Source organism: Oncorhynchus tshawytscha, linkage group LG16, assembly GCF_018296145.1.
Source record: "Oncorhynchus tshawytscha isolate Ot180627B linkage group LG16, Otsh_v2.0, whole genome shotgun sequence".
NCBI classification, from domain to species: Eukaryota; Metazoa; Chordata; class Actinopteri; order Salmoniformes; family Salmonidae; genus Oncorhynchus; species Oncorhynchus tshawytscha.
The window spans coordinates 79,740,053-79,752,103 of NC_056444.1; the positions used below are offsets into that span (position 1 = coordinate 79,740,053).

At 45.2% G+C, this 12,051-nt stretch overlaps 1 protein-coding gene across 1 annotated transcript in view; it reads right to left on the bottom strand.

Moving 5' to 3' along the window:
* The window catches only part of LOC112215251 (1-phosphatidylinositol 4,5-bisphosphate phosphodiesterase eta-2-like), an 86,809-nt gene that overhangs the window by 41,383 nt on the left and 33,375 nt on the right, over positions 1 to 12,051 (bottom strand). Inside the window, exon 9 of the mRNA XM_042299729.1 lies at positions 6,968 to 7,139. Within this exon, the coding sequence (XP_042155663.1) occupies positions 6,968 to 7,139 (172 nt within the window). The remainder of the gene's footprint in view (positions 1 to 6,967; positions 7,140 to 12,051) is intronic.

The following is a 12,051-nucleotide window of genomic DNA, read 5'->3' on the forward strand; positions in this document are numbered from 1 at the left end:
GTCCCCTCAGCTCATTCCAAATGATCTTGTAACAGTTATTGTACCATCACACGCAGCTCTACTGGGCAGAGGCCACATGGCAGTCAGTACATAACACAAGGCAGACTTCGGAACTGGGGCTTGGATTCACGACAGCAGGGCCTGGGCCCCAGATTCCAGATGGTGGAGGGATACTCAGGCCCAGTCTGTTAGACACACGTCTCCGTACCTGGATAGCAGTCGGCCATATTGATTTGGCCTGTCACCATCATTTCATGATCAGAGGGCATGAAGGACATGATTACTACCGAAGCCCACTAGGGCCAAATCAGAGTGATTTTTTACTTCCTGACTAATGAGGCTGACTGTCAGGGGCCGACGTGCTGAGGTGAGACTGTGTAGTAACTAGCGATGCAAAGTGAGACTGTACTCAGAACAAATCAAATTGTATTGGACACACATATTTAGCAGATGATATTGTGGGTGTAGCGAAATGCTTGTGTTCCTAGCTCCAACAGTGCAGTAATATCTAACAATTCACAACACACAAATCTAAAAGTAAAATAATGGAATTAATATGTAAATAAATATTAGGACATGCAATATCAGAGTGGCATAGACTAAAACACAGTAGAATACAGTACATATGAATTGATTAAAACAGTATGTAAAAATTATTTGTGTGGTAACTAGCGCTGCGAGGCGAGACTGTACTCAGAACAGTGTGGTAACTAGCGCTGCGAGGCGAGACTCTGTACTCTGAACAGTGTGGTAACCATCCGCTGCTAATCCGCAGACTAGGTCTTCAGAATATTTTGGTAACTATCCGCTTCAATGGAATTGAAACTCTGTACAGTGCATTCTTCCACAGTGTGGTAACTTCGCTCACATGTGCAGTGACTCTTCCAGAACAGTGTGGTAACTTCCATCACTGGGAAGTGGACCCATCACATGTGCACGGGGACCGATTTGTCACCATCCACTGGCCTAAAGTCAGCTAGATTGAACAATTTCCATAAGGCAATTCTAGGTCTTGTGGCATATTTTGGTTAAACTATCCCCAATTCAATGGAATTGATATCCTCTGCATGAACAGTGCATTCTTCCATCACATGTGCAGTGCACTCTTCCATCACATGTGCAGTGCACTCTTCCATCACATGTGCAGCTGATTCTCAAGATCTTGCACACTAATGAGATGCTATTGAGCCCACTACTACACTGTCTGAGCCAAGGACTACATGCTTTCTGGTAAGTTTTGAGTACAATACTGGGTGGGGTGAATATATTTTATAAGACATACAGTATTTTTTGTTAACTAGTAAATAGTAGCCTACAGCAAAGTGTGTTTAAATCATTTCTAACTTGTTAACAATGTCTGCTTGTTAGTTTTTGCTGCCATGTGGGTTTTAGCTTGCTTGAGCCTGCTAGCTGAGGAGTGTTCATTCACATTTCCATATAGGTTTCATTTTAAAACATTTATCTTTACAAGTTGTTTAATCTAACTGCTTAACTATTTATCTGTACATGGAATTTTTTTACTATTTTTTTTACTCATTTGTATCTAATCTTTACAGGAAAATGCCACGGGCACCATCTGTTGTGTGGAGATATTTCACTGCAGCTGTGTACATTAGCAAAAGCTGTGAACATTTGCAAATACCAAGCCAAATCATATTTGAAGAATGCAACAAAGATGCAGAATCATCTGGCCATGTGCATGAAGTTCCCTCAGCGCTCACAACAAGCAACCTGACAAAAGTCCCTCTACTTCTATTCGAGGTGAAAATGATAAAATCAGACACTTTAGCAATAGCAACAGTTCATGGTCCTCCTGGAATCAAAGGTTTTTTGACTCAATGGAGGAACATAGTCAGAATAACGCTGATTAATCTCTTGCTCGAGCTGTGTATGCAACTGGTTCCACTCTGATGCTCACAGGCAATGTGTATAGGAAGAGATTTCTGAATGATCTTGACCCAGCATACACCCCTCCAACCAGACATGCTTTATCCACTCATTTGCTGGATGCAGAGTTCAGAGTTCAAGTGAAGGTCAAGAAAAACAGAGAAAGCTGACTATTGCAATCATCTCTGATTGGTGGTTGAATGTTCGTGGGCAAGGAATAATTAACTACATCATCTCCACCACTCAACCAGTATTCTACAAGAGCACCAGACACAAGGGACAACAAACAAACACACAACTGCCTCAACTGCCTCTACATTGCAGATGAGCGGAAGGCAGTCATAAATGACCTTGGACCACAGAAGGTATTTGTACTGGTGACAGACAATGCTGCAAACATGAAGGCTGCTTGGTCTAAAGTGGAGGAGTCCTAGCCTCACATCACACCCATTGGCTGTGCTGCTCATGCATTGAATCTGCTCCTCAAGGACATCAAGGCACTGAAAACAATGGATACACTCTACAAGAGAGCCAAGGAAATGGTTAGGTATGTGAAGACTCATCAAGTTATAGCAGCAATCTACCTCACCAAGCAAAGTGAGAAGAAAAAGAGCACCACATTGAAGCTTCCCAGCAACACCCGTTGGGGTGATGTCATCATGTTTGACAGTCTCCTGTAGAGGAAGGTCTCTCCAAGAAATGGAGAGATATGGACAGCCCCATCAAGAGGATCCTCCTGCATGATGTATTTTGGGAGAGTGGTAAGCAGCCTGAAACTCCTGAAACCTATAGCAGTAGCCATTGCACGGATTGAGGGAGACAATGCCATCCTGTCTGATGTTCAGACTCTGCTTCCCGATGTAAGAGAAGAAATCCGTACTGCCCTGCCCACTTCACTGTTGCTCCAAGCAGAAGAAACTGCAGTTTTGAAATACATCAAAAAGTGTGAAGACTTCTGCCTGAAGCCCAAACACGCTACAGTGTACATGTTGTACCCCAAGTCTGCTGGCAAGAGCATCCTGTCTGGTGCAGAGATCAACAAAGCCTATGGTGTCATCACTACCATGTCTCACCACCTTGGCCTGGAAGAGGGCAAGGTTCTTGGCAGTCTGGCAAAGTGCACTTCCAAGCAAGGGCTTTGGAAAGGAGATGCAATATGGCAGTCGTGCCAACATATCTCATCAGCCACCTGGTGGAAGGGACTTTGTGGATCTGAGGCGCTTTCCTCTGTTGCCTCCATCATCCTACAAATCCCACCAACATCAACTACCTCAGAGCGCAACCGGTCGTTGTTTGGGAACACACACACCAATGCACGCAACAGGCTGACCAATACAAGGGTTGACAAAATGGTGGCCATCTGGGGAAATTTGAGGCTTTTGAACCTGACAACGAGCCATCCTCAACAAGGTTGGAAAGTGACAGTGAAGATGAGGTCTCAGAGTCTGATGTTCAAGAGGTGGACCAGGGAGAAGACATGGAAGCCTGAGAGGAAGACAACCAAAGCTTTAGTTTCTAAACTATCAGTTCACAGATGTATGTTGAAAACGTTTTTGGGAGATGTGATGGATCATTCAATATTCCCTTTTGTTGTTCATTGAAATCATCCCATGTGAAGAGTTACCTCATTTAAATAAAGTTACATTCGTAACTAAATTGTTTTAATTTCCATTGGAAGGACTTATCATAAGTAGACACTGCAAATGATTAAGGTAAAAGGTTTATGTTTCTGTCTCCATATGATATGGTAAATACTGTTGAAGTTGGAAGTTTACATACACTTTAGTCAAATACATTTAAACTCAGTTTTTCACAATTCCTGACATTTAATCCTACTAACAATTCCCTGTCTCAGTTCAGTTAGGATCACCACTATATTTTAAGAATGTGAAATGTCAGAATAATAGTAGAGAGAATGATTTATTTCAGCTTTTATTTCTTTCATCACATTCCCAGTGGGTCAGAAGTTCACATACACTCAATTAGTATTTGGTAGCATTGCCTTTAAATGGTTTAACTTCAGTCAAACTTTTTGGGTAGCCTTCCACAAGCTTCCCACAATAATTTGGTGGAATTTTGGCCCATTCCTCAACACAGAACTGGTGTAAGTGAGTCAAGTTTGTAGGCCTCCTTGCTTGCACATGCTTTTTCAGGTCTGCCCACACATTTTCTATAAGATTAAGGTCAGGGCTTTGCGATGGCCACTCCAATAATATGCCTTTGCTGTGCTTAGCCATTTTGCCATAAGTTTGGAAGTATGCTTGGGGTCATTGTCCATTTGGAAGACCCATTTGCGACCAAGCTTCAACTTCCTGACTGATGTCTTGAGATGTTGCTCCAACATATCCACATAATAATCCACCTCATGATGCCATCTATTTTGTGAAGTGCACCAGTCCCTCCTGCAGCAAAGCAACGCCACATGATGCTACCACCCTCGTGCTTCAAGGTTGGGATGGTTTTCTTCGGCGTGCAAGCCTCCCCCTTTTTCCTCCAAACATAATGATGGTCATTATAGCCAAACAGTTCTATTTTTGTTTCGTTTAACCAAGGGACATTTCTACAAAAAGTACGATCTTTGTCCCCATGTGCATTTGCAAACCGTAGTTTGGCTTTTTTATGGCGGTTTTGGAGCAGTGGCTTCTTCCTTGCTGAGCGGCTTTTCAGGTTGTCAATGTAGGACTCGTTTTACTGTGGATATAGATACTTTTGTACCTGTTTCCTCCAGCATCTTCACGAGGTCCTTTGCAGTTGTTCTGGGATTGATCTGTACTTTTTGCACCAAAGTATGTTCATCTCTAGGAGACAGAACGCGTCTCCTTCCTGAGCGGTATGACGGCTGCATGGTCCTATGGTGTTTATAATTGCGTACTAATGTTTGTAAAGATGAACGTGGTACCTTCAGGTGTTTGGAAATTGCTCCAAATGATTAACCAGACTTGTGGAGGTCGACAATTTCTTGTTCTGAGGTCTTGGCTGATTTCTTTTGATTTAACCATGTCAAGCAAAGAAGCACTGGGTTTGAAGGTAGGCCTTGAATTGCATCCACAGGTACACCTCCAATTGACTCAAATTATGTCAATTAGCCTATCAGAAGCTTCTAAAGCCATGACATAATTTTCTGGAATTTTCCAAGCTGTTTAAAAGGCAGAGCCAACTTAGTGTATGTAAACTTCTGACCCATTGGAATTGTTATACAGTGAATTATAAGTGAAATAATCTGGCTAAACAATTGTTGGAAAAATGGTGTGTCATGCACAAAGTAGATGTCTGAACCAATTTGCCAAAACTATAGTTTGTTAACAAGATATTTGTGGAGTGGTTGAAAGACAAGTTTTATTGACTCCAACATAACTGTATGGAAACCTCCGACTGTATATCCAATGCAAACAGCTACATTTAAATGGTATTAATAAACTCAGCAAAAAAAAAACGTCCCGTCACTGTCAACTGCGTTAATGTTCAGCAAACTTAACATGTGTAAATATTTTTATTAACATAAGATTTAACAACTGAGACAAACTGAACAAGTTCCACAGATATGTGACTAACAGAAATTGAATAATTTGTCCCTGAACAAAGGGGGGGTCAAAATCAAAAGTAACAGTCAGTACCCGGTGTGGCCACCAGCTGCATTAATCACTGCAGTGCATCTCCTCCTCATGGACTGCACCAGATTTGCCAGTTCTTGCTGTGAGATGTTACCCCACTCTTCCACCAAGGCACCTGCAAGTTCCCGGACATTTCTGGGGGGAATGGACCTAGCCCTCATAGGATTGAGATTCGGGCTCTTCGCTGGCCATGGCAGAACACTGACATTCCTGTCTTGCAGGAAATCACACACAGAACAAGTAGTATGGCTGGTGGCATTGTCATGCTGGAGGGGGTCATGTCAGGATGAGCCTGCAGGAAGGGTACCACATGAGGGAGGAGGATGTCTCCCTGTAACGCACAGCGTTGAGATTGCAGGCAATGACAACAAGCTCAGTCCGATGATGCTGTGACACACCGACCCCAGACTATGACGGACCCTCCACCTTCAAATCTTTCCCGCTCCAGAGTACAGGCCTTGGTGTAATGCTCATTCCTTCGGCGATAAACGCGAATCCGACCATCCTCCCTGGTGAGACAAAACCGAGACTCGTCAGTGAAGAGCACTTTTTGCCAGTCCTGTCTGGTCCAGCGACGGTGGGTTTGTTCCCACAGGCGACGTTGTTGACGGTGATGTCTGGTGAGGACCTGCCTTACAATAGGCTTACAAGCCCTCAGTCCAGCCTCTCTCAGCCTATTGCGGACAGTCTGAGCACTGATGGAGGGACTGTGCGTTCCTGGTGTAACTCAGGCAGTTGTTGTTGCCATCCTGTACCGGTCCCGCTGGTGTGATGTTCGGATGTACTGATCATGTGCAGGTGTTGTTACACGTGGTCTGCCACTGCAAGGATGACCCGCTGTCCATTCTGTCTTCCTGTAGCGCTGTCTTAGGTGTCTCACAGTACGGACATTGCAATTTATTGCCCTGGCCACATCTGCAGTCCTCATACCTCCTTGCAGCATGCCTAAGGCACGTTCACGTAGATGAGCAGGGACCCTGGGCATCTTTCTTTTGGTGTTTTCCAGAGTCAGTAGAAGGGCCTTTTTAGTGTCCTAAGTTTTCATAACTGTGACCTTAATTGCCTAACGTCTGTAAGCTGTTTGTGTCTTAACAACCGTTCCACAGGTGCATGTTCATTAATTGTTTATAGTTCATTGAACAAGCATGGGAAACAGTGTTTAAACCCTTTACAATGAAGATCTATTTGAATTTTACAAATTAACTTTGAAAGACAGGGTCCTGAAAAAGGGATGTTTCTTTTTTTATTAATTTGCATATATTCCTGTTAATTCCCATGAAAAGTTTCCACCTCTGAATATTCCCCAAAATGTGCAAACCTATCCACGCCTTACTTTCTCTGATGTGACAGGGTAAGTGTCCATGCAGGCAAGCTATTGCAGGCCGCAGAACAATGCTTGTTGAATCAGGTTTATTACGGTTGGGAAGGAACCGTGTGTGTGTGTGTGTGTGTGAATCCAAAGTGTTTACCTTGATGAGGATCTTCCCTTTGAGGGTGTCTGGGGAGGGCAGGCGGCCCCGTTCATCTGCCTTGATGGCCGAGAGGTCCAGCTTGTCTCCCATCACCTCCACCAGGTACTGGGCCATCTTCTTCTGCTGGGGGACGCTGCAGTGGTTCTCAATGGACAGGATCACTGGGTAGCTGACAGAGACAGACGTGGGTTACACAGAGATTCCGATACGGCCGTGGGTTACACAGAGACAGACAGACGTGGGTTACACAAAGACTCCGATACGGCCGTGGGTTACACAGAGACAGGTACGGCCGTGGGTTACACAGAGACAGGTACGGCCGTGGGTTACACAGAGACAGGTACGGCCGTGGGTTACCATCATTACGAGACTTGAGAACAAAGACACAGGTACTGACAGATATATATCAGGAATGGGCAACTTTGATGGGGGTGGGGCCGCAAAATCTGAACTCATGAGGGGCCACAGTGCATCCCCCCCCACTAAGTTTAGGTAGCTGGCAACTAAACTAACTTACCAATCTAAAAACCGTTAGCTAGCATGGTTAATTGTATGAATATGACTGGCATACAGTATCAAACGTTAAACTGCTGATGCACAAAACAAAATCGTAATTGCACCTTGTGTATTCTACTATTCTAACTTTAACAGTAAGTTGAGACCCCTAATCTCTTTGGTACAGCCTTGGCAATAGGTGCTCACTATTCAGACTCTTGACAGTACAGCTATGGGTTCTCAGTGTCATTCTGATGTGATCAACCTCAACCCCTCTAAAATGTCAACAACAACAAAAATGACAAACATTCTTTGTTGTAAGTTGAATACATTCCTGGCCGTTCATATCAATTATCTACAGAATGCATTGTACTAGAAAAAGAAAAGAGACACACACAGCCCCCCCCCCCATTGCTTTCTGTTACTTGTGGGTCTATATACAGTCTCTCGTATACAGGTTGCGTGCATTCTGATAGTCTTGATAGAATTATCACCTACAGCAGCACCGCATCTCTGATGAGGTCTGTGTGGGTGTGCAGGTCATGTGGAAACACTCGCTCGCTCCAGTGAGCCCATAGGAGTACAATACAATGCATCGTTGAGCAGTGTCTTTCAACAAAGATCCCGGGAACTCACTGTGTAGTCTATGATTGCTTTGATTCTAGCGGAGCATCAATTTGTACGCTTGCTTGGTTCAAGGGAACCAATTCAATGAAAGAGACTAAGGCACTGAGAACAACTTAGAATAGGAATATTCTGAGAAACCATATTTAATAGTTTATGACTTAGAAAGAACTATAATTCACCATGAGCCTTGTTCATCTGGCACATACCATACAGTGCCATCAGGAAGTACGGTTTTACTTTGTCCACAGTTTGTAGTTACAGCCTGAATTTAAAATGTCTTGATATTTTATGTCACTCATCTAAAACACAACACCCCATAATGTCAGCGGAATTTTGCTTTTAGAAATGTTTTGAAAATGTAAAAACATTAATAAACTGAAATGTCTTGAGTTAATAACTATTCAAACCCTTAGCTATTGCAAGCTTCAATATGTTCAGGAGTAGGAAGGTGCTTAACAAATCACATAAGTTGCATGGACATATTCTGTGTTCAATAATAGTGTTTAACATGATTTTTGAATGACTACTCCATCTCTGTACCCCACACATACAATTATCTGTAAGGTTCCTCAATCAAGTGGTGAATTTCAAGAACAGATTAAACCACAAAGACCAGTGAAGTTTTTCAATGCCTCACAAAGAAGGGCACCGATTGGTAGATGTGTGGGGAAAAAAGCAGACACTGAATATCCCTTTGAGCATGGTGAAGTTATTAATTACACTTTGGATGGCGTATCAATACACCCAGTCACTACAGAGATACAGGCATCCTTCCTGACTCAGAAGAGGATGGAAACTGATCAGTGATTTCACCATGAGGCCAATGGTGACTTTAAAACTGTTACAGAGTTGAATGGGTGTGATAGGAGAAAACTGAGGATGGATCAACAACACTGTGGTTACTCTACAATATGAACCTAAATGACAGAGTGAAAAGGAAGCCTGTACAGAATACAAATATTCCAAAATGTACATCCTGTTTGCAACCACACACTTAAGTAATACTGCAAAAAATGTGGCAAAGAAATTAACTTTATGTCCTGATTACAAAAGCATTGCGTTTGGGGCAAATCCAAAACCATTGGCACACTGTATATAGACTTTTCTATTGTGTTATTGACTGTACGTTTGTTTATCCCATGTGTAACTCTGTGTTGTTTGTGTCGCACTGCTTTGCTCTATCTCAACCAGGTCGCAGTTGTAAATGAGAACTTGTTCAACTGGCCTACCTGGTTAAATAAAAGGTGAAATCAAATTAAATGTTAAAAAAACAAACCACTTCATATTTTCAAGCATGGTGGTGGCTGCATCATGTTATGGATATGCTTGTCTTAGACTTACCCAGAAAGAAAGACTCACCACTCGAACTGCTGCCAACGGTGCTTCTACAAACTATTAACTGTGTGTGTGTGTGTGTGCGTGTGTGTGTGTGTGTGTGTGTGTGTGGGGGGGGGGTGTACTTTGTTAAATTAGGTATTTCTGTATTTCATTTTCAACACATTTGCAAGAATTTCCAAAAAACATGTTTTCACTTTGTCATTGCGTAGTATTGTGTGTAATAACAAAAACATAACATATATCAGGCTGTAGGAACAAAATGTAGAACAAGCCAAAGGTTACGAATACTTTCTGAAAGCACTACCGAGGGTAAACTTTGTTTGGATGTTGTAAAGGACCATTCGCCGACACTGAAAAGATATAGCTAGCTAACAGCCTCCTTTTCCACGTGGAAAAAAAAGACTGACAGACTTGCCAGCTACGTTAGCTAGCTGGGATTTTCTACAAGAAATCTACCTGGGTGATCAAAAAACAGATAAAGCAACACCTCACGGCACAACGCCTCTCCCCTATTGGACCTAGATAGTTTGTGTGCATGTATTGATATGTAGGCCATGTTTAAATGTATATAGTTCTGTCCTTGTGAGCTGTTAATGTCTATTAGTGTTCTGTATCATGCTGTGTTTCATGTTTTGTGTGGACCCCAGGAAGTGTAGCTGCTGCTTTCACAACAGCTAAGTGGGTGTGACACCTACTCCTGTTGCCTGCTGCACTGCTGCTTGGATTCCACCTGGCGATCTGTTCACCATCTGCCCTGGCCTGACTCCCCCTGTCTGGTACAGGTACCCCACCACACTCCCTCCTCTCTGTTCACCATCTGCCCTGGCCTGTCTCCTTGTGTGGTACAGGACCCCACCACACTCCCCCTCTCTGTTCACCCTCTGCCCTGGCCTGACTCCCCCTGTCTGGTACAGGTACCCCACCACACTCCCCCTCTCTGTTCACCATCTGCCCTGGCCTGACTCCCCCTGTCTGGTACAGGTACCCCACCACACTCCCCCTCTCTGTTCACCATCTGCCCTGGCCTGTCTCCTTGTGTGGTACAGGTACCCCACCACACTCCCCCTCTCTGTTCACCATCTGCCCTGGCCTGACTCCCCCTGTCTGTTACCCCACCACACTCCCCCTCTCTGTTCACCATCTGCCCTGGCCTGACTCCCCCTGTCTGGTACAGGTACCCCACCACACTCCCCCTCTCTGTTCACCATCTGCCCTGGCCTGACTCCCCCTGTCTGGTACAGGTACCCCACCACACTCCCCCTCTCTGTTCACCCTCTGCCCTGGCCTGACTCCCCCTGTCTGGTACAGGTACCCCACCACACTCCCTCCTCTCTGTTCACCGTCTGCCCTGGCCTGACTCCCCCTGTCTGGTACAGGTACCCCACCACACTCCCCCTCTCTGTTCACCATCTGCCCTGGCCTGACTCCCCTGTCTGGTACAGGTACCCCACCACACTCCCCCTCTCTGTTCTGGTACAGGTACCCCACCCACTCCCTCCTCTCTGTTCACCCTCTGCCCTGGCCTGTCTCCCTGTCTGTTCACCTCTCTGTTCACCATCTGCCCTGGCCTGACTCCCCCTGTCTGGTACAGGTACCCCACCCACTCCCCCTCTCTGTTCACCCTCTGCCCTGTCTCCTGTCTGGTACAGGTACCCCACCACACTCCCTCCTCTCTGTTCACCATCTGCCCTGGCCTGACTCCCCTGTCTGGTACAGGTACCCCACCACACTCCCCCTCTCTGTTCACCATCTGCCCTGGCCTGACTCCCCCTGTCTGGTACAGGTACCCCACCACACTCCCCCTCTCTGTTCACCCTCTGCCCTGGCCTGACTCCCCTGTCTGGTACAGGTACCCCACCACACTCCCCCCTCTCTGTTCACCCTCTGCCCTGGCCTGACTCCCCCTGTCTGGTACAGGTACCCCACCACACTCCCTCCTCTCTGTTCACCGTCTGCCCTGGCCTGTCTCCCCCTGTCTGGTACAGGTACCCCACCACACTCCCCCCTCTCTGTTCACCATCTGCCCTGGCCTGACTCCCCCTGTCTGGTACAGGTACCCCACCACACTCCCTCCTCTCTGTTCACCGTCTGCCCTGGCCTGTCTCCCCCTGTCTGGTACAGGTACCCCACCACACTCCCCCCTCTCTCCTGAGCTTTTGCTCACCTCCAGCACACAGGCACTGCTGGTGCGAGTTACTGATCTTACAATGGCTAGCCCGAAGTTGTTATATTTTTCTCTTGTGCTTTATAATATTTGTCTCATGATATTTGCGTCATGACTCCTGGTTGCTTTGTTGACTATAAACTTGCTTTGTTGACTATAAACTTGACTAGGGTGGGTCATCTAGATGATTATATTTCTATGTTGGCTTGGTATGGTTCCCAGTCAGAGGCAGCTGTATATCGTTGTCTCTGATTGGGGATCATATTTAGGCAGCCATTTACCCTTTGTGCTTTGTGGGATCTTGACTATGTATAGTTGCCTGTGAGCACTATAGTAGCTTCATGTTTCGTTTTGCGATTTATTGTTTTCTTTGAGTTTCACTTCGAAATAGAGGATGGAACCATCCCACGCTGCACCTTGGTCCAGTCATTATAATGATCGTGACAGTTCTGTAAAA